We start from the raw sequence: 25282 nt of genomic DNA, 5'->3' as shown, positions 1-25282 counted from the left end.
AAGCCATTTTTAAACTCCAGCCTGGAACTCTGTTTCAGTAATTCTGATGCTAAACAAAAGTCATTCCTTTATATGATATAAAAAAAAATAAAAACTGAAAGATCATTCCTTTAACTTTGGTTTTTAAATTAAAAGATTCCAACATCCATTCAGGTTTTTGGATATATGCTAAGAACAGAATCATTTTATGAATGAAGGACATAATCATTGGCAATGTTATAAGCTAAAAACCAGAACATGGAATAGAAGTTATAGAACCCATCTTTTAACCATACCTGATTGACTAGCACCTTTGGCTCTTGAATTTCCATAACCTGCAACTTCTGCTTTGCATACTAATCGAAAACCAAAGCTAATGAATCTGCACTCACTCTCTGCAGAATACAACCCATCAATTAGCCTCAAAGGAAATACAACTTTGTATAAGAGGGTTGCAAAATTGTTCATTGCTATATCATATAGTCTGTCTTAGACAAAGAAATCAATAATTGTATATAAAAATAAAATAAAGACTCATATTACAAAGAAAGATACCATTGCTCTGATAGTCTGATTAACAGAAAAGATATGGCCTTCACGTATAAACATCAAAACATTTTGAAATAATAGAGCTTGTTGACATGTAACATGGTAGCCTCCACGTCTATAATAGTAGATTGGCTCACAAATTTTGCTAAGCTAGCTATATAGACACCAACCCTTCCAATTTCTCTTCATTCAAAGCAGCTTTCCTCTCTACACTTTCATAGTAAGCTCCTGCTTATATCTCAAGTCACAAGGTCTTAATGGCAGGCAGGCAGCTTATAGTCCTTGTGTCATCCCTCCTCCTCACTGCACTCGCCTTCTTCCCTTCCACAACTGCAACCGAATATCAGAAAAAAATCGATGTGGTTGTGGAGGGCATGGTGTACTGCCAGAGCTGTGACCACTATGGAACATGGTCCATGACCGGAGCTAAACCAATCCCTTCCGCTAAAGTGAGTGTCATCTGCAAGAACCACAAGGACCAAGTCAGCTTCTACAAGGCTTTCCAAACAAATGCTGATGGCTACTTCTATGCACCCCTTGATGGCTTCAAAATGAACCACATGTTGGACCATCCCCTCCAGGCTTGCCATGTCAAACCTGTCTCTTCACCTCTCGAGGATTGCAGGTTCCTCAGTAATGTCAACTATGGCCTCAATGGAGCTCCGCTTCGTTATGAAGACAAGAGAGTTATGGGAAGCAATTATGAAGCTGTGGTGTATTCTGCAGGGCCTTTGGCTTTTCGCCCTCAGCATTGTGCTCCAAAAACTCACTACTAATTTGTCACACCAGTCGGCTTTAATCCCAGATTAACTTGATTTACTTAATCAACGGCTTTGTTTCTTGAATAAACCAGTTTGTAATCTGCAACGAGAAATGCTTGTTTCGTTTACTCATATCTTAATATTATAAATTTAATTTCACAATTTGTTCTTCAGAGTTTACACTGCATAGAAACAATTATACTGCACAAGTACACAGATACAGAAACAAAAGGCACAGGTTCATTTTCATTGAGATACCTAAATTTCAAGTGCAAGAGCTTAATGGGAAGAAAAGCTCAGTAAATAATCCAACAACAACAACGTGAAAGTAGCCGTAGCACACATGTAGGATAGTTGAAATGCACCTAAAAGTTCAGGTGGCATCTTTTGCCTCAGACTTTCCAAGAATGGCAGTGTCTACAAACTTCTCCACAGCTGCATCATCAATGCAAAAACATCCATCAGACGCGAAAAAGAAGGACATTATCCACAAACCATTTGGGGCACATAATTTCTTTAGAATGAGACCAAGTTCTTTCTGATCCGGATTTGGATTGGGAAGGAAAGTCCACACATTCCTCCATTGGCCTCTGTTATTGAAAGAGAAATTTTATTAACACATCTATAATTACTAGATACACATTTCATATTTAATACACCACCTATTAATTTTATTGTTGTAACATTTTACTAGATACAAATACCCAGATTTCCTACAATACCCTCATTTAAAATACACAACTCATTAACTAAATACACATATTTTTCTATATCTTCTACTAAATTTAATTATTCAAAAAGAATAAATTCACATTGATGAGATTTTTCGTAAAAGGTTTCATCTATTCTCGTAATGTCACCTCATTGACATATTCCTCGAAGGTTTTTATTTTTCTCTAAAAAGTTCCATCTTGTTAAGATCTTCCTCGAGGGCTTTCCCTTTGTTAACATCTTCTCCCATCGGTTTTACTATCTAATCAAACAACAAACTCTAACATCTAAATTTTGTAGTAGATCAAACTTAATCAAAGATAGAGAAGTCATACCTCATTATTTAGAGGTTGAGAAATACCACTAGAATCTATTACGTTGTCTTCACCTCATTATTTAGAGGTTAAGAAATACCACTGGAATCCATTACGTTGTCTTCAGTTTTTGCTTGAAACTGTAGTTGTTCATGATAAATGTTATTAGCTATTTCTGATTAGGGCTTGGTGTCTTCACATACATTGTTCACGTAGAGGAGAAGAAAACTCTAAGCGGAATATTTTATTTCAAGAATTGAAATTTGTTTAATCCTTATAGTTTGAAGTCAACATTTGTTTAGTCCTTGTGGTTTTATTTTAATCTGAATAGTCCTTAAAGTCACAATTTTTCATCTAAATAATCATTATGGTTTTATTTTAATCTGAATAGTCCTTAAAGTCATGATTTTTCATCCAAATAGTCATTCCGATAATTTTCTCAGTTAAAGGCTATAAGGACTATTTGGATGAAAAATCATGATTTTAAAGACTATTCAGATTAAAATAAAACTATAAGGACTATTTGGATGAAAAATCGTGACTTTAAGAACTATTCAGATTAAAATAAAACCATAAAAACTAAACATATGTTGACTTTAAACCAAAAAGACTATACAATATTTTACCCTTATTTCAACTAGGTTTCTTTACTTTTGATATGAATATCTCTTTTGATAATTTTCTGTACCCATAAGTACAACCAGTTGTATTTGTACTTTATTTTATGCTCTTTCACTTTCAGTTCACGATCAATGTAATTCTCTTTTATAAGAGGTAAGGTTGATGTCTCCCTCTCTAGTTGTACTTTATTATTTCTTTCTTATATAAAAAAGTAGATTAAGGGTAACCAATTAAGTTTCTCTATACTTTCACCAATTTGAAAATAGCAACAATATATGCCAACTATAAGACACTAGCCTTCGTGCCCGCGCTTCGCGCGTGCAGAAGGAATTCCATCATTTATTCGAAAACTTTTCGTTTGAATCAGAAATCAAACAATCAACTGTTGGCAGCAGAGCTGAAGTCCTTAACCAAAACCCAGAAACACAACAGTTTAAGACAAATTAAAGTAGGCAAAGAGTATCTTGGAGGATCTGTCAAAACAATATTGACAAAGTTTTACTTTGATTCATCAAAACGAATTCCTTCACAGTAGCTATAGCTGTATTGATGATCGAGTGATGATAAGCGAGCAAATCTCCTCTCAATATTGCTTTCTCATAAAGTGCTTCAACAGAAGATTGATAAGAAGAAAATGACCTGTATAGTGGATACAAATATCAGCATTAACCAAAACACTGATAAAAAAACAATAGACATTGTTTTGGCAGCAAGCGAAAATCGGTTCCCTTCTCAATAAGTATGCCTATTAGAAATCACATAACTAAAGTAAGTTTTGGCAAGTAATTGTATGTAGCAGTAATAGTTACACCCAATCACACAAAGCACTAACAAATTAGTTACACACATGAAAACCAACTAAACAGATTAACTATGTAAATATATATGTATATATGAGGGCCTTGAACCTTAGATTAGTAAAACTGGTGAAAAGCTGGACCTAAACCACATCAATTAATATAAATAAAAACAAAAAAAAAGGCCAAGATCAGAATTGAAAACAAAGGAAGGCTTTACAGGAAAAGGAGGATGATTATACATAAATATGAAGGATTATCGTTGGCCTAGATTTGCAAATCTGTTTATTGCATCTCCCTCTCCTCTACCTTAATTATAAGTCGAGTGAACACCATACAGTAGATAGAACAATGTTATGAAACATGCCCATATGGCAAACCTTTTGAATGAAAACTTTTTTAGCGTGGTCATGAGAAACACATTAAGAAAGATAGAAGACACGTAATCTATATGTTTTTTTTCTTCTGGAAACAAAGCCAGCATAAGATTCATTTAAAAAGCAATAAGCATTATCTAGCTTGCTAGACTTTTTCCTAGTTTTTTCATCTTCCTTCTGCAACATCATTACTGTAGTAACTCATATACAACTCCAGGGACCTTGCATTGTGCACTGAAGGAACTTTCTGCAATCCAAGAACTAAGGGTGGGGAAAAGTCCAAAGAGAGTACTACTCACAATCATTTGAACATCAATGAATCGTATAATGTAATACATGGTCTTATAGTCACAACTCACAACGCAGTGAAACAAAGCTATATATAAAGTAAGCAGAGTCAATTCAAAGCATTTGATCAATATCAGTATCAATGTCGAAAATTTGAAACCTCTATTATGCAAACAAAGCATCAGAATCCCAATTTAGAATCATAGAATGAAAATTGATCATAAACTTAAGAAAAGTAAGCAAAGGCAGACAAATCAAAACCTTCTTTCACGCTGATTGTCTGATTGTCTCTGTCTCTTCCCGATCTATTTTGTTCTTTCTTCTCTGATTGTTTCTTTCTCTCTCAAACTGAAACTCAATCAATATCCTAGATCAGAGAGAGCACCCAGCAAGAATAAACACTAAAATTGTCTCTCAAAATTGAAAAAAATTATACACAGTTTATGTTTTTTTTTTTTGCTCGGTAGATTATTAGGATTAAACCCTTAATAGAACAGAAGTGCAAACAATCACGACAGGCATAGAATACGATACCTAGAGCAGATTGGAAACCCAGAAATATGGGATATTGAAGATGAATCTTTTTGCTCTATCAGAGGCTTGATCAATCTCGTCGATGATTTGGTATCCATGATCAATAAGTTGTTGATCGTCGATCACCAAAAAACAGCATGCAACCGCCGATCTTCAGCAAAGGAAATAAAACACGATCAATCCTTATATCAGAGGAGGCTAGAGCAGAAGAGGAGGGAGAGAGAGAGAGAGAGAGAGAGAGAAAAGAGGAAAAAACACGTAGAACTACGTCATCTCAAACTTTTATATACACCAGACGAAGGGCAGCACTATCCAAACTGAATAATTAGGGACACAAGTGTAAACTTACGCGGTACAGCGGTCCAATGGCAAACGGGGCCAGGACACTGTTCCGTGAACAGTAATCCCCCGCCCCGCTTCGCTTAATATATACAGATTATAATGAAAAACAATAACCTTAAACGCACGCACGAGCGCATGTTAAGAGTATAGGTGTCAGCTGGCCCAGTTCATCAACAAGCCCAGGCCCAGTTCATGTGTTTTGCTTGCATAAATAGGATTTCTTCTCTGTATTTCCAAGATATCAAAACCATATTCCAATACAAATTTTGCTTCTCTCTTTTCTCTTTAGTTTAGTTATGATTTCAATTTCTCATTATCAGACCTTGATTTTCAGCATGGTATCAGAGCCCATGGCGGCCTGACCATCGCTCCTCCATCACTTCTCCGCTGCAATTTTGATTCGAAAACCTTAATTTTCAAAAGCACCAAATCAAAAACCCTAGAAATATCCATTGTAGAATTAATAGTCTTAGTCATCAGAAAATTGAAGTCTGTAATTACTAGAGAGGAAATGGGAGCTGTTTCTCTTCAATTTTGATCGAGTTCGTAGCATGCGTTTCTTCAAGTCTGTGTTCCTAGATATTCATCTTCAAGTTCCAGAAAATTTGTTCATCCTCAAGCTCTAGTTCTGTTATGGCGACCTCGAATCAAATTTGTAATGCATTCTCTGTTCTTCTTGATGATACGAATTACCCGACTTGGCATTTTCTGATGCATCACTATCTTCGTGGTCATGGATTACTCAAATTTGTAGATGGTTCTCATACTTGTCCTTCCCAAGTTCAGAAGGCTGATCATGACTCTCTCTCTGTTAACACTGGAGCTTATGAAAAGTGGACACAACAAGATAGCTCTGTTATTTGTATCATAGCAACCACACTTTCTGCTGATGCACTTACCCTTGTTATTGGATGTCAGACATCGAGGGAGGTATGGTTCACTCTTAAACAACGATATGCTTTTGTTTATGAGTTTCATATTATGCAGTTGAAATCTACTTTGCAAACAATTCAGAAAGGGTCAGATTCTATAGACAAATACTTGTTGAGGTTTAAATGTGTAAGGGACAAATTAGCTGCAGCTGAAGTTATCATGAATGATCAAGATGTTAAAATTCTCATTCTTGCTGGGCTTCCTATTGAATATAGTCATGCTAGACAAATTATCAGAGGAAAAAAGGATATTGGAATGGAAGAAGTAAGGTCCTTGCTATTAAGTTCAGAATTTGAGATTGAGTTAAAGCATAAGCAATCGACTTTATCCTCATTGAATGGTATGGTTGCCCAAAATAATATGCCAGTACGACAAGGTACTCAAAGTAATTGGTCTCCTCGTGTTGCTTCGTATAATTGTTCTTTTTCTAGTGGGATTGCTAATCCAAATGCCTACTTTGCTCCCTTCATGTCTACTGGTAGCGTCTATCATAATGCAGCTCCCATTCCTGCTATTACTCAAATTGGATATATGCCTTCAACCTCCGCAATGACCTGCGATGCTGGTTTTATAAATGCAACTGCTGTATCTCATTCTACTGGGTATGAATCTCCTTTTGGTGCCAGTGCAATGGTGGATAGTGTTATTATGAGCAATGATAGTTGTGCCTCTGGATCTGTTCATATGATGAACAACGCTTTAGTTAGCAACACATCTCAAGATGAGAATTTGTCCTCTCCATACACTAACACCAAACAACTCTATGGTAGTTCTGGAACTTCTGTGCCATACTGGAATTATTATGGCAATGAATATGGGACTTCAAATGCATATGAAGATGAGAAGGACATATCATTTGTTTTAAACAACAGGAATAGTTCATATTTGAATAAGGAAGTTCAAGGCAGTTTGGATTCAGTGACCAGTGGAAAACAAGATGTGTTTCAGGATCAGAAGATAGCTACATCATTAGGAGCTGAACAATGTTATCTTGAAAAGATGGACTGCAATAGAATTGAGAGGGCAAATGCGGAAGAATTAGTCAGTCAACTTCAACAGTTTTCCAAGTCAGGACCTAAAGCTTTGTCTGCTACTATCTGCACTCATCCGAAGCCACCCTCAGTTACTTCTCAGTTAAATATCAACGCTTCTGGATCACAGGTTAAAACTCTGCAAGTTGAACTTGCATCTTCATTGTCAATTCCTATTCAATCTCCTTTGCAGCAATCACTCAAGAATCTAGTAGCTTTGCCTACATCAGACACTAGACTGCACTCTTATACTCGGGACAGAAATCTAATGAATTGCAGACAAGCTTGTGAATCTACGAATTTGTGGCAATTACATCCTCTTATTCCTCCAGGTTGAAATCACATTCTCCGCTGCAAACTAGTTTTTGGCTTCCCCAAGCACTAGTTTGAGGGGGGATGTTAAGAGTATAGGTGTCAGCTGGCCCAGTTCATCAACAAGCCCAGGCCCAGTTCATGTGTTTTGCTTGCATAAATAGGATTTCTTCTCTGTATTTCCAAGATATCAAAACCATATTCCAATACAAATTTTGCTTCTCTCTTTTCTCTTTAGTGTACTTATGATTTCAATTTCTCATTATCAGACCTTGATTTTCAGCAGCGCAGCCCTTTCGCACTCGTTTGAAACCATGAGAGCAAACAGAATAGAGCATCCAACGACTACGTACAGAGATTGTGAGCTTCAGTTTGAAACCATGCAACTTTCTCTGCTTTGGTACTTTGATGGGGCATGCTGGTAGATGCAGTTCTGAAACACCACCACAGAGTTTGGCATTTCCATCCAATGATATTGCTCTCATATTTCGAAAAACTCCTTCTTTGGGTACCTCACCCTCCAAATGATTAGACGAAAGGCTCAAATATATTAAGAATGGAAGCCTCTGTAGGTCATTTGGAATCTGTCCTGATAAGTCATTATGTGAAAGATCTAGATATTGAAGACCTCTCACAGAAGCCAAAGAAGAAGGTATTGTACCTTGAATGAGATTCCATCGTAAAGAAAGAAATTCAAGGCTATCACATTCTCCAATGGTTTCAGGAATTTCTGCTTTCAGATTGTTTCCAGAGATGTCCAAGTGATAGATATTCTTCAACTTACTGACTTCAATAAGGAGGCTACCAGTTAGTGAGTTTTGTGACAAGTCAAGAAATAAGAGTGAGGAAAGGCCAATGATCTCTGATGGTATATCTCCACTAAGTCTGTTATGTGAAATGTTTAGAATCCGTAAATGCTTGCAATATCCAATAGTGGGTGGAATGCTTCCTCCTAATTCGTTTTCAACTATGTGGAGTTGAGACAATTGGGTGAGGTTTCTTAAGGAAGATGGGATCCGACCTGATAATCTATTGGTATTTAAATCAAAATTTGGAGGTTTTGTAACTTGCCAAAAGAAGATGGAATGATACCCGTGAACAAGTTTTGATCAAGACCCAACCATATTAAACTATTGAGATTTCCTAATGTTTCAGGAATCGTTCCCACTATTTGATTGCCCCCAAGGATGAGATGAGTCATTTGGGTTGAGAAATTGGCTACAGAGTTGGGTAAAACACCTCCAAAATTATTACCATCCAGAACAAGAATTTGCAATTTATGAGGAATATTATCCATTCCAAATCATTAGATGAATTACTTCCCAGATTATTCCGGTATTCCCCTCTACGTTGAGCAACTCGAGCTCGGTTAAAGTTGCAAAACTTGTGGGAACTTGCCCAAAGAATTATTGTTGTCAACGTCAAACGCCATAAGCCGTGAAGCATTAGCAAAAGACGGGATTTGTCCAGAGAATTCATTTTCACTGAGTAACGTTGTTTTGAGATTAGGCATGTTTAGGCCTAAACTGGATGGAAGATTGCCTTTAAACTTATTACCCGCAATAGATTCTTGTCAACAGCAACACCAAACTGAACAGAACCAAAATATGGTGCAGTTCTTAGTTTACCTCAGCATTAAACTTCTCTTGATTGGAAAACAAATAACTGAGTAGAGAGAGATAATCCCAGGAACATCAATCGCTCCTCGTTTTTAAATTATTGTACCTTACAATCTAGATACTAGGGAATCTGAATACCATAAATTACAATTCCATAATGTGTATTCAAGCACACTGACATATTAGTACTTCAGTAGCTAGTTGCTATCACTTATTTCTTCCATACTTCCAGGCTATTATCTTGCCTTTAGACGTCTTCCGTAAGAGAATTTTGAAATCTCCCATGCCATACATTACATACTGTGTAAGATTATACAAAAGCATAAGGATTATGCAGTCACAAAGAGGATATGAAAGAATATATAAATGAAAAAGAACAGTGTACCTCTTAACTGGTTAGCTTCTTCTTGGCCTCTCTCGACGGATGTTGTTGATACCATTGTAAGCATTTTTAATACGGTGTAGGTCTCTGTGGACTTCCTCCATAGACATCCTATTCCTTGGTGATTCTTCCGAGCATGCAAGTCCGATCTTAAGGGTTGGAAGTATGCACTTCTGTGCATAAGTGTTCATGCTGCTTAAACTCTCGTTCTCAATGTTATCTTCATCTGCTTCGATTTCATCATTGTTGTAACCACTGGTGTAGCTCACTTCATTTTGTGTTGTTACAGGGGCGGTCACTTCTAAACTGGCAAGAAGAGCAGGATCCACAATCTGCAATAGTCTTCCTGGGATGGCCATCTTGACAAAGTTATGGAGGTTCAAATCATCGTTAAACATTTCGTCAATAGGTCTTCTTCCTGTAAACATTTGCAACAGCAGGACGCCGTAACTATATACATCTCCTTCTCTTGATGGCTCAACACCACTAGCATACTCTGTTACTCATAACAATTAAGTTGATATATGTCAGTTCTCTATACAAAGTTTGGAAGTTAAAACCCAACTTATATAATAGAGGAAATTAGAGATAAACCCAAAAAACGAAGCTACCACTAAGGAAAACCCATAGCTATATTTTCTTTTGATTTACACCCAATTCATATAATTAAGGAGAGCCTATTCCGCGCATCCGTCATCTCCACCGTCAATTTTTTTTTTTTTTTTTTCGCGGGTCAAAATCAACGGTGGATACACCCGGGTGCGCTGTATAATTTTCAATAATTAAGATTGGTTCACTTTTTTTTGCTTGACCATTTCACCCTTCTGATTGAGTAATAAGATCTTCCGTATACGTAGCTCCCAATCATTACTATCAAGTACATTCCTTCTTATCAACCATTTGAATTTCAAATTCATTTTGACTTTAGCATAATCAATTACACCCTTAATCTCCTATGATTATTGACTTTACTACATATTTCATATATATGCTCATTAGAATAGTATTTCATTCTCAACTATTACACTACATACGTTTTTCAATAGATAGATGAGATTTTGATTCAAAACACCGAGAGAATTGGTTCCTGAAATAGGATCTGGAAACGGGGAATGAGCTTTTCTGATTGTGTTTCTACTCATTTGCTCACATTTGTATATATCTACATATTTGAAAGTGTCTATTTATAAGGTATGTACTTTGTCATATTAGATTGAAAGTGTCTAGAAAATTAAGTAATCATAAAGTAGTGAAAGATTGTTACCCGGAGCAGCATAGCCAATGGTTCCCTTTATCCCAATTGTGCTATTTTGAATTTCAGAGGAGTCCGTGGTCACAGAGATGAGTCTTGCTAACCCAAAATCACCAACACGAGCAGCCATGTCATCATCAAGAAGAATGTTACTCGGCTTTATATCGCAGTGAATGATTTGTGGTTCACAATGATCATGAAAATAGCACAGTGCAGACGCCACATCAACAGCAATATTGAGTCTTTGGAGAAGGTTCAAACCATTCCCTGAATGGTTTTCTCTATGCAGCCACTCCTCTAAACTTCCATTTGACATATACTCGAAAATTAGAGCTTTGAAGTCATTACCATTGTTATCCGTGCTGGAGCAACATGTTATGATCTTCACAAGATTCCTGTGTCGGATATTCCTCAGTGCATTGCATTCGGCCACAAAACTCTTGGAAGCTCCTTTCTGTTGAAGGTTGAGGACCTTTATGGCAACGACACAGTTTTCTTGTTGATCAAGAATCCCTTTGTATACAGAGCCAAAACCGCCAGATCCAATTTGATTGCTCGGAGAGAATCCGCCAGTGGCCTGATGAAGTGTCTGGTATGAAACCTTTGAAAGGAAGTTCATTGGTGCCACTTCAGTTGGTGGTTTCTTCTTCTGAATTTTCCTCTTCCAATAAAGAGCTAACATGACAGCAAACAAAACAGAACATCCAACGACTACAGAAATTGTGAGCTTCAGTTTGAAACCATGCAACTTTCTCTGCTTCGGTACTTTGATGGGGCATGCTGGTAGGTGTAGTTCTGAAACATCACCACAAAGTTTGGCATTTCCATCCAAAGATATTGCACTCATGTTTTGAAAAACTCCTCCTTTGGGTACCTCACCCTCCAAATGATTGGACGAAAGGTTCAAATATATCAAGAATGGAAGCCTCTGTAGTTCTTTTGGAATCTCTCCTGACAAGTTGTTTTGTGAAAGATCTAGATATTGAAGACCTCTCACAGAAGCCAAAGAAGAAGGTATTGTACCTTGAATGAGATTCCATCGTAACGAAAGAAATTCAAGGCTCTCACAGTCTCCAATGGTTTCTGGAATTTCTCTGACCAAATTGTTTCCGGAGATGTCCAAGTGATAGATATTCTTCAACTTACTAACTTCATCAGGGAGGCTACCAGTTAGTGAGTTTTGTGACAAGTCGAGATTTAAGAGTGAGGAAAGGCCAATGATCTCTGGTGGTACATCTCCACTAAGTTTGTTTTGTGAAATGTTTAGAATCCGTAAATTCTTGCAATATCCAATAGTTGGTGGAATGCTTCCTTCTAATTCGTTTTCATACAGATCGAGTACAAATAATTGGGTGAGGTTTCCTAAGGAAGATGGGATCTCACCTGATAATCTATTGGTATTTAGAGCTAAAATTTGAAGGTTTTGTAACTTACCAAAAGAAAATGGAATGATACCCGTGAATAAGTTTTTATGAAGGGCCAAGAGTACCATGCTGTTGAGATTCCCTAATGTTTCAGGAATCGTTCCCACTATTTGATTGTCCCCAAGGTTGAGTGCAGCCAGTTGGGTTGAGAAATTGGCTACAGAGTTGGGTAAAACACCTCCAAAATTATTACGATCCAGAATAAGCACTCTCAAATTACTGCAATTTGTGAGGAATGTTATATATTCCAAATCATTAGATGAATTACTTCCTAGATTATTCCCCGGTATGCTGAGCACCCGGAGATTAGGTAAAGTCCCCAAACTTGTGGGAACTTGCCCAAAGAAATTATTGTCCTCAATGTCAAGCAACACAAGATGAGAAGCATTGGCAAAAGAAACCGGTATTTGTCCAGAGAACTCATTTTTAGCGATTTGCATTGTTTGGAGATTAGGCATGTTTAGACCTATACTTGGTGGAAGAATGCCGTTCAACTTATTAACCGTAATTGAAAAGACTTCCATAGATGACATGTTGAAGAGGGAGAGAGGCAACATACCGGTGAGATTACAGGAATTAGTATTAAAAGACCGGAGGTTTCTCAGTCGTCCTATCTCCACTGGAACTGTGCCCCCCAAATTGTTCTCTGCCAAGGAGAGTACATGGATTGATGAAAGATTTCCCAAGGAAGGTGGGATGCCTCCTGTCAGATTGTTTCTCCATAGATTGAGATGCACAAGATTCATAATTGAACCAATCTCTGAAGGAATTTTTCCGGTAAGGCGGTTTGCTCCAATGCTTATGAAGCTTAATTTCAGGCAGAAGGTCAGGTTGACTGGAATTTCCCCTTCCAACATGTTAAAGGTTAGATTGAGAGATTGCAGTTGGAACAAATGATCAACTTGGTGTGGAATCTTGCCAGAGAAGCTGTTGTTGGAAAGTCTGAAGGTCCTGAGAAAGGAGAGGTTGCCAATGTATGGTGATATGGTTCCATGCAAATCAGCGTCTTGTAGGTTCAAGGTTGTTACTCTTTGATGCCGCCTGCCACAAGTGATTCCTCTCCATTTGCAGAAGTGAACGGAGTCATTCCATGAGTTCAAGAGCCCGTGTGGATCGCCGACTATGGATTCTTTGAACTTGAGCAAAGCCAGTCGATCAGTTTCATTGCCAAATGAGCTTACAACAGTGTTAGTTTGGAAAAGGTTGATGAAGAGCAAAAGGGTTAGGAAATTAAGGTATCTGAAGCTCTCCATCGTAACGGTAGCTGTAGCGATGATGGTTAGGAATTTATGCAAGGTAAACAGGTTTTTTTTTTTTTTTTTTGGGTAACACAAGGTATAGCAGGTTGAACTTTCAAAATGTGGTATTTAACAACCTTCAGCTCTAGCCGAGGTATGAATCATCAGTTATTACTTATTAGTTTTTTTCTTTTTGGAAATTACTTACTAGTTACATCAATTAAATATAGGTAAAATAATGATAACGATAGTATTGACGCCGACCAAAGACTCGGACTTGATCACACAGTCGGCACAGTGGATGGCGGGACAATGACCAAATTTTAAATTCGGGGTGGCAGAAATCTGGGAGCAGCCAGGCAGACTAATTAGTTTTTTTTTTTTAAGGTAAAGATCTTCAATTTTAGATTCATGTTTTGGTGGGTAATCAAGTACCTCTGCTAAGACTAATTGTTATAGCCAATTAGCATCACGATCATGCTTTGGGTCACCGCGCCACTACTGAATTATGCTTTCGGCTAGTGTTGGAACATATATAATATATAATATGTGCAGGAGACTCTCAAGTTTTGGAGAACTTGATGGTCTCCCAGCCCATCTGGTTTGCAGTTAAGGGTAGCGTGGATAAATTGTTTTCACCGAAACTAGAGATGTCCTCTTTTGTTTTTTAAAAAAAAGATGTCATTCTTTTTGATTAAATAGTAAAGAATTTTCTTCATAAAGACTAGTTCAATGTGGTCGTAGATATGAGAGATCAGTCGGAACTTGTTATAAGAAGGTAGCCTCACACCAAACTAATCTCCAATTAAAAAAAAAAAAAAACTTCCGGTCATATCAGGTACTGGAAGAGTAACCGAGTTCATATGATGACTTTTAGGTATCTTTTTCCTATACATACACGGGTTTTACACTGGCACGCTTCGTTTCCTAGTCGCTTCTTTTAAAAAATGAAGTGTTTTCCAACCTTATCAGCCTTTGAAAGGTATAGAAGTTTGTTAATTATTATAGTTATTCACTGGAAATTGCTATCTCCATCTGTCCACATATAGACAATGGATGGCGGGACAATGACCAAATTTTAAATTCGGGGTGGCAGAAATCTGGGAGCAGCCAGGCAGACTAATTAGTTTTTTTTTTTTGTAAGATCTTCAATTTAGATTCATGTTTTGGTGGGTAATCAAGTACCTCTGCTAAGACTAATTGTTATAGCCAATTAGCATCACGATCATGCTTTGGGTCACCGCGCCACTACTGAATTATGCTTTCGGCTAGTGTTGGAACATATATAATATGTGCAGGAGACTCAAGTTTTGGAGAACTTGAGTCTTAAGGATAACGTGGCCGGATAAATTGTTTTCACCGAAACTAGAGATGTCCTCCTTTGTTTTTCAAAAAAAAGATGTCATTCTTTTTGATTAAATAGTAAAGAATTTCCTTCATAAAGACTAGTTCAATGTGGTCGTAGATATGAGAGATCAGTCGGAACTTGTTATAAGAAGGTAGCCTCACACCAAACTAATCTCCATTAAAAAAAAAGAAACTTCCGGTCATATCAGGTACTGGAAGAGTAACCAAGTTCATATGATGACTTTTAGGTATCTTTTTCCTATACATACACGGGTTTTACACTGGCACGCTTCGTTTCCTCGTCGCTTCTTTTAAAAAATGAAGTGTTTTCCAACCTTATCAGCCTTTGAAAGGTATAGAAGTTTGTTAATTATTATAGTTATTCACTGGAAATTGCTATCTCCATTGTCTGTCCACATATAGGGAAAAATATAGCAGCACATACAAACATATTTGTCTCGGCCTCTTAGCCGATCCAGAAAAACTGTTTGCTAGCTTGGTTGTTTATGTCTGTCACCCGAAATTGCACGGCGGAATTGGAAAATGTTGAGATATCAATCCCACATCGGGAATATGAGACCTTGCTTATGGGTTAATAAGGGTTTGGGTCACTCAATCCATTGCCAATTGGTTTTGGATGTAAACCCCAGACTACTTTATCAAAAAATAAGAAAGACTTCTGAAGTCACCCTATGATCGATGTCGGTAAGAAAGACTTCTAAAGTCACCCTATGATTGATGTCGGTACTAGTACTACAACTCAAGGTTGAAGCTGGGAATTGTCGGTACTAGAAACAAACATGAGTGTTAATATTATCTATAAGATGGGCTCTGTCCTGATATTAGGCATGAAATTGAGGGTCAGCTTCTTTTAATTTTCATTATGTCTAGCTTCCTTTAGACAGTATAGTTTAGGGATTCAAATTTGCCAACCTTCAATTTTTGGTGGTCATCATGACCGACCAATCATCTCCTCTCTCTCTCTCTTTCTCTCTCTCCCTGTCTCTTCACTCTCTCTCTGGCAGTGTTTGATTGGTCGGTCATGATGACCACCAAAAATTGATGGTTGGCAAATTTGGATCCATAGTTTAGGATCCGTTTTTGCTGCCCACCTGCTGCGGGTGGGCACTGTGACCACCCTCCCGGATGCCCGCCGCTTGGCAAAAACGGTGGGTCCCGTGTGAGTACAGCCGTATAGTTTATGTCTCCCCTTTTTCCGTTGTATTTTTTTTCTTTGTTATTAATAAAATAAATTAGTGCAGGCAGCTTTCCAAGTTTCTTTGAACACTAGTCCTCACTTAAATATATTTTATTCCCTCCCAATTCTTACGGCTTGAATTTCGTGAAAGATCTTAACAGTGCTTATGATTCGTTTTTAAGTCTTTAAGGCCATCTCCAACCTAAAATCTCAAAAATAACACATGTGTTCTAGGATATTCTGTATCTTTCTAGATATTCTCTATGTGTGCCTTGGCCTTATGCCAATAGGATATGTAGTTTGATTAGATCTATATATATTCATATCCTTACCATATTGGTATTGTGTAATTCCCTATATAAAGGGCTCCTATCAATGAATAAGATGATGATTCTCTTGCTATCTCTTTGTCTCTACACTTTATCCTTCATCAACATGTTGTTTTTTTTTTTTCGGTTAGACCCAAATGTTTGGAAAATAACAAAAGCTAGATGTTCCACTTCCTACCAGGTTCCTTTTTTTTTTTTACTTTCTTTGAGAGCAAGAAGGATGTCTCTAACCAAGGACGATCCCCACACTGGATCTTCAAACATCTTCAGCCTCTTCAGCAAGCTCTTCTAACTCATCCACATCATCAATGGGAATCTCTTCGCTCTATCGCTTGATGTAAAAGGACTCCTGAGTACTTCTGAAGATTCTGACATGTCATCAAGAAGACAAGGCAGTTCCAGAAACTGCAATAAAGATTCTGTTTGAGGATTCCGAGCATATCCAGGCGAAGAAGCATTTGAGACAGAATTAAAGGGATTATAAGATGGAGCTGTCTGGCTGAATTCAAAAGGTCGAGCTCCTCTTGCTTGTAGCTTACTCCTTACCCATTGACGACAATCTTTTTTTTTTTTTTTTTTTTTTGATCAAGTCACGGTATCCTAAAGACTTCCTAGGCTCAAGAACTAATCCACCGGCGCATGTGAAATGCTCAAACTATGCATTGCAGCATAGTGCCTAGCCACTTTGTTTTCACGGGGATTCGAACTCCAGACCTGGGGGTTAACCAAGACAGAGTTTTCCACCCCGCTATCCATAGTGGTTGACGACAATCTTGCTTGTCAATATGTACACCCCCAAAATTTGCACTCCTGATTGTTAGAGGAAAAATAGGGTTAAATCTTCGAGTTATTTCTAGCCATTCTTCATCATACTGAATCTCATATGGCCCTGGCTCTGAGTCAACATCAAGAACCGTACCTGCAAAAATAGCACATGTGTTTAGTTTTAGCACACATATTTGGCGGAATCAAATTTGCTCCCCACCCTTTCATCCCCACCCTCCTCCCCACCCTTTTAGATGAATGCCAAGTGTCCATTTTCACCATTTTAATTAAAGTAATTAAACATAAGGGACACTTGGCATTCATCTAAAAGGGTGGGGAGAAGGATGGGGATGAATGGGTGGGGAGCAAATTTGCTTCCCATATTTGGCACATTGATCAAAATTACATTCATCCTCTCCAACCGATTAATTATAACACCTTAATATATTTAATGTTTTACATCTATTATCAATATTTTTAATTATAATATTGGTTTACTAATCTATATCTATGTGACATCTCTTACATAAATGAAGAAGAGAATAGAAAGTCTAAGTGAAACTAGCTAGAGATAAAGTTTAGTAAAAGAGCTGAGTGGATGATATGGTGAAATATAGATGTGAAGCACAAGTTAAACATTGTTCTTATATATAGGAATAACATTGTTAATTAAGGAGAAAAAAGAATCGTAGACTAGATGTAGTTGTTGCAAATTCCGGTAAAAGACTTCAGAGAAATTTTATTCACACATCTCTATTTACTTAATACACATCCTCTTAAATTTTTTGCCACATTTTACCCCATATTTCCTCCTTTACCCTTTCTCTTGTTTCTTTCTATTGCAAATATTTCCTCCTTATTCTCCTTTCCTCCTTTCCTGAAAGCTGATTTCTTATTTCTCTTTCTGATAAACCAAATATAGGTTAGAGAACTAATTAATTATTTAGAACAAAGATGATGTGATTGTGATGAAACACAAAAATGATCCAGTTTTTGAAAAATGGGAACAAGATTGTTGCCTTTGTGACTAAACGATGATTGTTTGAATTATATTAAAGAGAATGACGAGGTGTGGATTGTTGGTTAATTTGGATGTAAGGGTCATGCACTCGTGTTGTTGGTACTCTCAGGGTTAATTTCAAGGCTTTGAAGGTCTCGGTTGTATTATTTTTGGTCATGTTCAAGCTAAGAGAAGAAAAAGAAGCCAAGATCTTAATTGATGATCTTGACAAAATTGTATTCTTAGGATTTGAGACCTTGTAACCCTCAGCCATGTTGATCATTTGTGTATGAACCAATTTCAAATTATGAGGGATAAATCATAATTGTATTATGATCTACTACAGAGAGTTTTATTTTTTATTTATTATGAGGGTTAAATTAGTAATTTAAAATTTTACAAAAAAATGATATTGTGTATTTAAAAATTTGAGATGTATGAATAAAATTTCCCAAGACTTTATCATATGAAAACGAATTTCCAACAACTAAAGCTTGCCGAGTCAATCCGATAAATTAATCTTAGTGTAATATTTCTTATATGTGAGATGTTTTTAAGACAAAAAGGTGTTGCACTTCTTTTAGTCAATGAAAGACTGTCATGTGTCGTGTGCTAAAGTGTCATTTAGTGTGCCAAATTTGGCTCTCAAGATAGCACTTTAGCTCTTTATTTTTTTTTACTCTGCATTTTAGCTCATTGGTTGAAAATGAGTTTGAGCTATTAGCACACAAATTAGCACTTTAGCACATTGGTTGGAGATAGCCTAAGACGACTATAGCACAAATGCACAATATATGAAATATTGAATACAATGAGACAGGAGCTAGCACTAAACCTTTTAGGGGGTGAGACTATAAATTCTTAAAAACAGGTTTCCCTGAATTTTCCCATCAAATGATGTTCCAGTTTAACTAAAACAAGGAATACTTCACAATGTTGATGAAGTTGCTCCGCTACTACGAAGATATGCAAACTTGAAAGTTGACAGAGGACACCAACTACAATTATCAGGCAGCTAGCAGCTACATATAGCGTCAGAGGCAGCTGCCACAGCAACAGCAATTACAGCCTTTAGACGTCTTCATCCACACTTATTTATATCACACTAATTCCTGGCTATTATCTTTGCCTTTAGACATCTTCGGTGAGAGAATTTTTTTACACCTCCCATGCATACAAAAGAAGAAAAATGAAACAGTACCTCATGTTTATTTAGCTTCTTCTTAACCTCTCTCGACGGATAGCAACACTACTATAAGCAGTGGCGGAACCAGGATTCTAAACCACAGGGGGTCTGAAATATATATAACTGATAATCATAAAAGAAATTGATCTATAAGGAAAGCCATATCATTTTTTGGTATGAAAGCAGAGACAAAATCTAATTGTAATTATGTTTCTACCCATAACTATTCCTTATATTGCATGCATTCTTTTCTAGCTAGCCATAGATGCATGGTTATGTATAAGTCATACAAATGTTCCAAAACCTAAGAAGGGCTATTGATGCATGATTATTTGTAATTATACATGTGTAAGAAAACCTGGCAGGGGTCTAAACCCCTTCGGACCCAAACGTAGTTCCGCCACTGACTATAAGCATTTTTAATATGGTACGGTGTAGCTAGGACCTCCTCCATAGACATCCTATTCTTTGGTGATTCTTCCGAGCATGCAAGTCCAATCTTAAGAGTTGGAAGTATTCATTTCCTCACATAAGCCTTCATCCGGCTTAAATTTTGATTGCCAATGTTGTCTCCATCAGTTTCTACATCATTGTTGAAACCACGGATTCTATTCCCTTCATTGTTTGTTGTTGTAATTGCAGTCTCTTCTTCTAGAGTGGCAATAAGAGCATGATCCACAATTTGCATAAGCCTTCTTTATATCCTAGTTTTAATAATCTCCTAAGTCTAGCTCCTACATATCAATATCTTAAACTCTATGTCTTATCCCATCACATAATCCATCTTAAACACTGTGTCGTATCCCATCACATACTAAACACTTCTGTAACATATTTTGTTATATAGTAACAAATCGCATATCCTAACAGTGGTATGAAACCTACAACAATCTCTAACAAGAAGTAGCCCCGACCGCACTACTATTGTTTGTATGGTTGATGTTGAAACTCGATCGCAGTGTAGTAATTTTGAATAGAAGAGGTCCAAAATCCAAATGGATATTAGACAGAAGAAATTTATCGGAAATTAAGAAGTAATGATTCTGCTATGTCGATGTGGAAATGCTCTTAGCTCCAAGTCACAACCAGAAAAGTAATCTCTCTCCTAAGCATCATGAAGTAGCTAGCACTACCAGGACAAGCATTTTAGCCGACGAAAAAGTTTCGTCGGCCTGTTAGCTTAATTCGTCAGCTAAGATCTTAGCCGACGAGCCTTCGTCGGCTATAGTTTCGTCGGGAAAGGATCGTCAACGATGACTTTAGCCAACGAAACTAGAAACCGTCGTCGGCTATTGTCCAAGTATTTGGCCGACGATAGAAGACGTCGTCGGCTATTGTCCCAGACTTTAGCCGACGCATTTTGTCGGCTAAAATATGTAATAAAAAATTAAAAAAATAACTATAGCCGACGAAATATAGTCTATTTCGTCGGCTTTAGGAGGGTTTAGCCGACGAATTATGGTATGTTTCGTCGGCTAAACCTTATAAAAAAATTAAAAAATACTATAGCCGACGAATATCTTCGGCTAAAGTATTTAAATATCGTCGGCTAAAGTTGCTGGTTTTTGAAAAAAAAACTGCAGAAACTTTCGGCCACCTCCAATCACCACCAAAATTTGACAGAATCTTCCTCTCAACATTTCGAACAACTTTCTAGAAGAAATCGAAGCCCAATTCTAAGCCTAAACAGGTCAATTGAATAAAAATATAAAAATCCCCAATTTTAAACCCTAAAAACTTCAAATCTTCGATTCTCCTCACACACACCGAATCGAGCTACCAAATTCTAGGGGAATGTAGTACTAATCAAACTCAACTTATCCATATATAGAACTCACCAAATGGTGACCTGAGGAAAGAGAAATTCGATCGACACCGAATCCGAACCGGCAGAGTTTTGGAGCTCGATTTATCCCTCACGGCGGCGCCACTCGATACACCACCTGTCCAGCAATGAAATAGAGATGACGGCGAAGCTTTTGGGACAAGTGTTGCGGTCTCCGGTGGCTTGACGGCGGAGCTAGGTCGAGAAGAAAATCCGGCAGGCGAAACAGTAACTTTTTCTGATTTTCTGACTTCTTACCATCCACCTCCGGTAAAACTCCTATATAAAGAGCTTTACCCGACAAAATTCTTAATTTTCGTCGGCTAAACTCCTTTGAAAATTTTGGTTGACTGCCAAAATTTTTTGACAATAGCCGACGAAATCATATATTTTCGTCGGTGTAAGTCCTTTGAAAATTTTCCCCCAAATTTGGTTTGCCGCCAAATTTTTTTTTTGACTTTAGCCGACGACTTTTCATATATTTTCGTCGGCTAAAGTCATTTGAAAATTTTCCTCTAAATTTGGTTTACCGCCAAACAATTTTTGACCTTAGCTGACGACTTTTTTGATATCTCGTCGGCTAAAGTCTATAAATTCACGAAAACGCTCATATCTCCCTCTATATTACGTAGTTTGGTCAAACCTTCCACATGAAAAAATTTCACATAGATGAGACACAACCGCCTATATCAAAATTTTGAGACATTTACCTTCCGACGATAGGGCTCCCCATAGGGAATAATAACGGTAAATAGGGTTGACCGCTACTATCGGCACCGAGACGTTACCCGATTTACGAGATTTTTGAACCATAGCCTTATTTCACCATTCTGAACACATCTTATTTCACGAGATTTTTGATAATTTTTCTTCCTATGTAGAGTTGGTTTACAAAGTTATATAACCTATTAAACAAGTTATACAACATTAGTAGACACGTTGTGATTCCGATGACTAAAATTTACAAACCAAAATTCGACCGTCAGATATGATCATTATGACAAAAGATGTCTATGGTAAAAAATTCAACTGGATCCGACAACGTTAAGGGCTCGATCGAAACGGTCAACCCTAATCCATCGTTACTTATCACACGAAAACGCTCATATCTCCCTCTATATTACGTAGTTTGGTCAAACCTTCCACACGAAAAACTCTCACGTAGATGAGACGCAACTGCCCATATAAAAGTTTTGAGACATTTATCTTCCGACGATAGGGCTCCCCATAAGGAATAATAACGGTAAATAGTAGACACGTTGTGATTCCGATGACTAAAATTTAAAAACCAAAATTCGACCGTCAGATATGATCATTATGAAGAAATATGTCTATGGTAAAAAATTCAACTGGATTCGACAACGTTAAGGGCTCGATCGAAACGGTCAACTCTAATCGGAAATAAAAAAACAGCATTTTGAAGCCCTAAACAGACTTGGATGGCCAAAAAGGCCCATATGTCAGGGCAAAACAATGATTTTGACTCGTAGGGCCGTTACGCTTCTGGAAAGGTATCACAATAGTCAATTAGACACCGAACGCCAAATCTGTAGCATAGTGAATAATAAGGGTAAATTGCATTGACCGCAACTATCGGCACCGAGACTTTACCGGAATACCGTGATTTTTCAATCATAGACGTATTTCACCATTCTAGTCATATCTTATTTCACGACTTTTTTGCGTTTGAAGGTTCTACGTATAGTTTTTTTTTCTAGATGAGTTGTTGCTAGCTATTTCTGATTAGGGCTTGGTGTCTTCACATACATTGTTTTCGTAGAGGAGAAGAAAACTCTAAGCGGAATATTTTATTTCAAGAATTGAAATTTGTTTAGTCCTTATGGTTTGAAGTCGACATCTGTTTAGTCATTGTGGTTTTATTTTAATCTGAATAGTCCTTAAAGTCATGATTTTTCATCCAAATAGTCATTCCAATAATTTTCTCAGTTAAAGGCTATAAGGACTATCTGGATGAAAAATCATGATTTTAAAGACTATTCAGATTAAAATAAAACCATAAGGACTATTTGGATGAAAAATCGTGATTTTAATAACTATTCAGATTAAAATAAAATCATAAGAACTAAACATATGTTGACTTTAAACCAAAAAGACTATACAATATTTTACCCTTATTTCAACTAGGTTTCTTTACTTTTGATATGAATGTCTCTTTTGATAATTTTATGTACCCATAAAGTCTTATATAATTTATTTTAAAAAAGAGATGTGTATATAACATTTAGGGATGTGCTAATAAAATTTCTCCCCACATGAAAACTTAAAAAGTAGAAAAAAAATTTAGTTTACCCCCCAAATCTTTAGTGTTAAAATCAATTCAGTCTTGCAATTTATTTTTTTTTAAATCAATTCGCCCTTTCAACTTTCATAAACACATCAGTCGGTCTAATTTTTAAATTTCCCTCGAAATATGACGTCACCGAAGCCGTTAGAACTGACAAGGGGACCCATAATTCAACTTTGTCCTCTCATTTTTAACGAAATATCTAAAATACCCTCATTATTTTTTATTCATTTTGTTAAATAGATGCATTTTTTTGTATATTTTTTAATAATATTTTGTTAAATTGGCTATTTTATCCTTATGAAGAGGGATAAAGTTGAATTATGCGTCTCTTGTCAGTTCCAACAGCTTTGGTGACGTCATATGTCAAGAGCAATCCAAAAATTGGACCCGACTGATGTGTTTACGAAAGTTGAAAGGACGAACTGATTTAAAAAAAAGTTACAGGACTGAACTGATTTTAGCACCAAAGATTTATGGGATAAATTGAATTTAATAGTATATGGCAAAGAATTGCATATGGCAACTCACTAATCCTATGTTCAATACTTGCTTTGCAGAGCTTTGATTTCGAAGCCATTTATCATGCAATCTTCTCTGGAAAATAATGTGCCAACTGGTGAAAATCCAATTACACACCGCTGTGTACTGCTCGTATCTGGGTTTTTCTTCATCTAAAATTTATTCATAGGCTGTTTGAAACTTTAGCTTGCAAGAGGAACCAGTCCCATTGACAGCAAGATGATAACTATGGCCTTCACGTATAGACATGTTCACATCTTGGGAAGTGGTTGGCATGTAACATAGTAGTCTCCACATCAAAAAAAGAAGAAAATCTCACCAACTAAGTCCACAATCCAACACCCCTATATATACCACTTCATCCAATCTGTCTTCATTCAAACCAGCAGCTTTGGTCTCATTTCCACTTTACAACTAAATCCCCTGCTTGCACCCCAACTCCTAACAAGAAATGGCAAGCAAGCAACTCATCCTCGTCGCGTCGTCTTTCCTCCTCATTGCATTGGCCTTGTCCCCATCCGCCAATGCACACCCTCCGAAGCCGGAAGTGCATGTGGTTGTGGAAGGCATGGTGTACTGCCAGAGCTGTGACTACCGTGGATGGTCCTTAACCGGGGCCAAATCACTCCCTTTGGCTAAAGTCAGTGTTGTCTGTAAAAACAACATAGGCCAAGTTGGCTACTACAAGACTTTCCAAGCAAATGCTAACGGCTATGTGTATGCTGAACTAGAAGGCAACAAAATGAACCGTGCATTGGACTATCCCCTTCAGAATTGCAAAGTGAAGCTAGTTTCTTCTCCACTTCAAAAGTGCAACCTTGCCACCAATGTCAATTTCGGCCTTGATGGAGCGCATCTCCGGTCTGAAGGCAAGAGTTACACGAGTCCGAATTATAATGCTGTCATATATGCTGCAGGGCCTTTTGCTTTCCGTCCTGCACATTGCCCTTACACCACTCACCACTAATATCCGGATAAGTCACTCCATGATCAACTTACCTCCCATCGAAACTTAATCATTGCATCTCTATTATTTTGTAAGCTTCTTGTTCCAAGTGTAACTCATTTTCCAGAGTATGGTTTTGTTTCTTGAATGTTTGTACTATGGCAGTGTGAAATGAAATGTTCTTATTAATATAAATCTTTCTCTTTTATCTGTTAATTTATACTGTATTCACTATTTAGATGAGGGACAGAACTGGTCTAGAAAGCACAAACACACAGAAACAGAAAGAAATGAACAATTTGTTTGCATTGAGAATACCAAATTTCAAGTACAAGGGCTACAGGAGAAACATAACTCTTACATTCCAAAACAACAAATCACCTTTACAAAAAAAA

The 25282-nt window shown here is 37.1% G+C and overlaps 4 protein-coding genes across 4 annotated transcripts in view; 2 read left to right on the top strand and 2 right to left on the bottom strand.

Moving 5' to 3' along the window:
* The first annotated feature begins 726 nt into the window (after positions 1-726).
* On the top strand, positions 727-1451 carry LOC101312388. The gene has a single exon (XM_004307631.1). It carries the CDS (start codon positions 786-788, stop codon positions 1302-1304), a length of 519 nt encoding a protein of 172 aa, XP_004307679.1. The 5' UTR covers positions 727-785; the 3' UTR covers positions 1305-1451.
* Positions 1452-9220: 7769 nt separating this feature from the next.
* LOC101307438 (probable LRR receptor-like serine/threonine-protein kinase At3g47570-like) lies at positions 9221-12315 on the bottom strand. The gene is made up of 3 exons (XM_004307613.1): positions 10815-12315; positions 9554-10046; positions 9221-9468 (listed from the first exon to the last, which is right to left on the bottom strand). The coding sequence occupies exons 1-2, from the start codon at positions 12292-12294 to the stop codon at positions 9565-9567; spliced, it is 1962 nt and encodes a 653-aa protein (XP_004307661.1). The 5' UTR covers positions 12295-12315; the 3' UTR covers positions 9221-9468; positions 9554-9564.
* Positions 12316-24392: 12077 nt separating this feature from the next.
* Positions 24393-25009, top strand: LOC101303756 (proline-rich protein 3-like). Its single transcript, XM_004308904.1, has one exon. The coding sequence runs from the start codon at positions 24393-24395 to the stop codon at positions 24906-24908; it is 516 nt and encodes a 171-aa protein (XP_004308952.1). The 3' UTR covers positions 24909-25009.
* Positions 25010-25122: 113 nt separating this feature from the next.
* LOC101303465 overlaps positions 25123-25282 on the bottom strand; it is a 2338-nt gene continuing 2178 nt past the window's right edge. The window contains exon 6 of the mRNA XM_004308903.1: positions 25123-25224. Within this exon, the coding sequence (XP_004308951.1) occupies positions 25123-25224 (102 nt within the window). The remainder of the gene's footprint in view (positions 25225-25282) is intronic.

Source organism: Fragaria vesca, linkage group LG7, assembly GCF_000184155.1.
Source record: "Fragaria vesca subsp. vesca linkage group LG7, FraVesHawaii_1.0, whole genome shotgun sequence".
NCBI lineage: Eukaryota > Viridiplantae > Streptophyta > Magnoliopsida > Rosales > Rosaceae > Fragaria > Fragaria vesca.
This window is presented reverse-complemented; position numbering and strand designations above follow the sequence as displayed.

What these genes read in the sequence shown, in the direction of transcription:
- LOC101312388 (XM_004307631.1), top strand. Translation starts at nt 786, where the DNA reads ATGGCAGGCAGGCAGCTTATAGTCCTTGTGTCATCCCTCCTCCTCACT.
- LOC101303756 (XM_004308904.1), top strand. Translation starts at nt 24,393, where the DNA reads ATGGCAAGCAAGCAACTCATCCTCGTCGCGTCGTCTTTCCTCCTCATT.
- LOC101307438 (XM_004307613.1), bottom strand. Translation starts at nt 12,294, where the DNA reads ATGGTACTCTTGGCCCTTCATAAAAACTTATTCACGGGTATCATTCCA. An exon ending in CATTGGCTATGCTGCTCCGG is followed by an intron (nt 10,047 to 10,814) that starts GTAACAATCTTT and finishes TATGAGTAACAG; the next exon opens with AGTATGCTAGTGGTGTTGAG.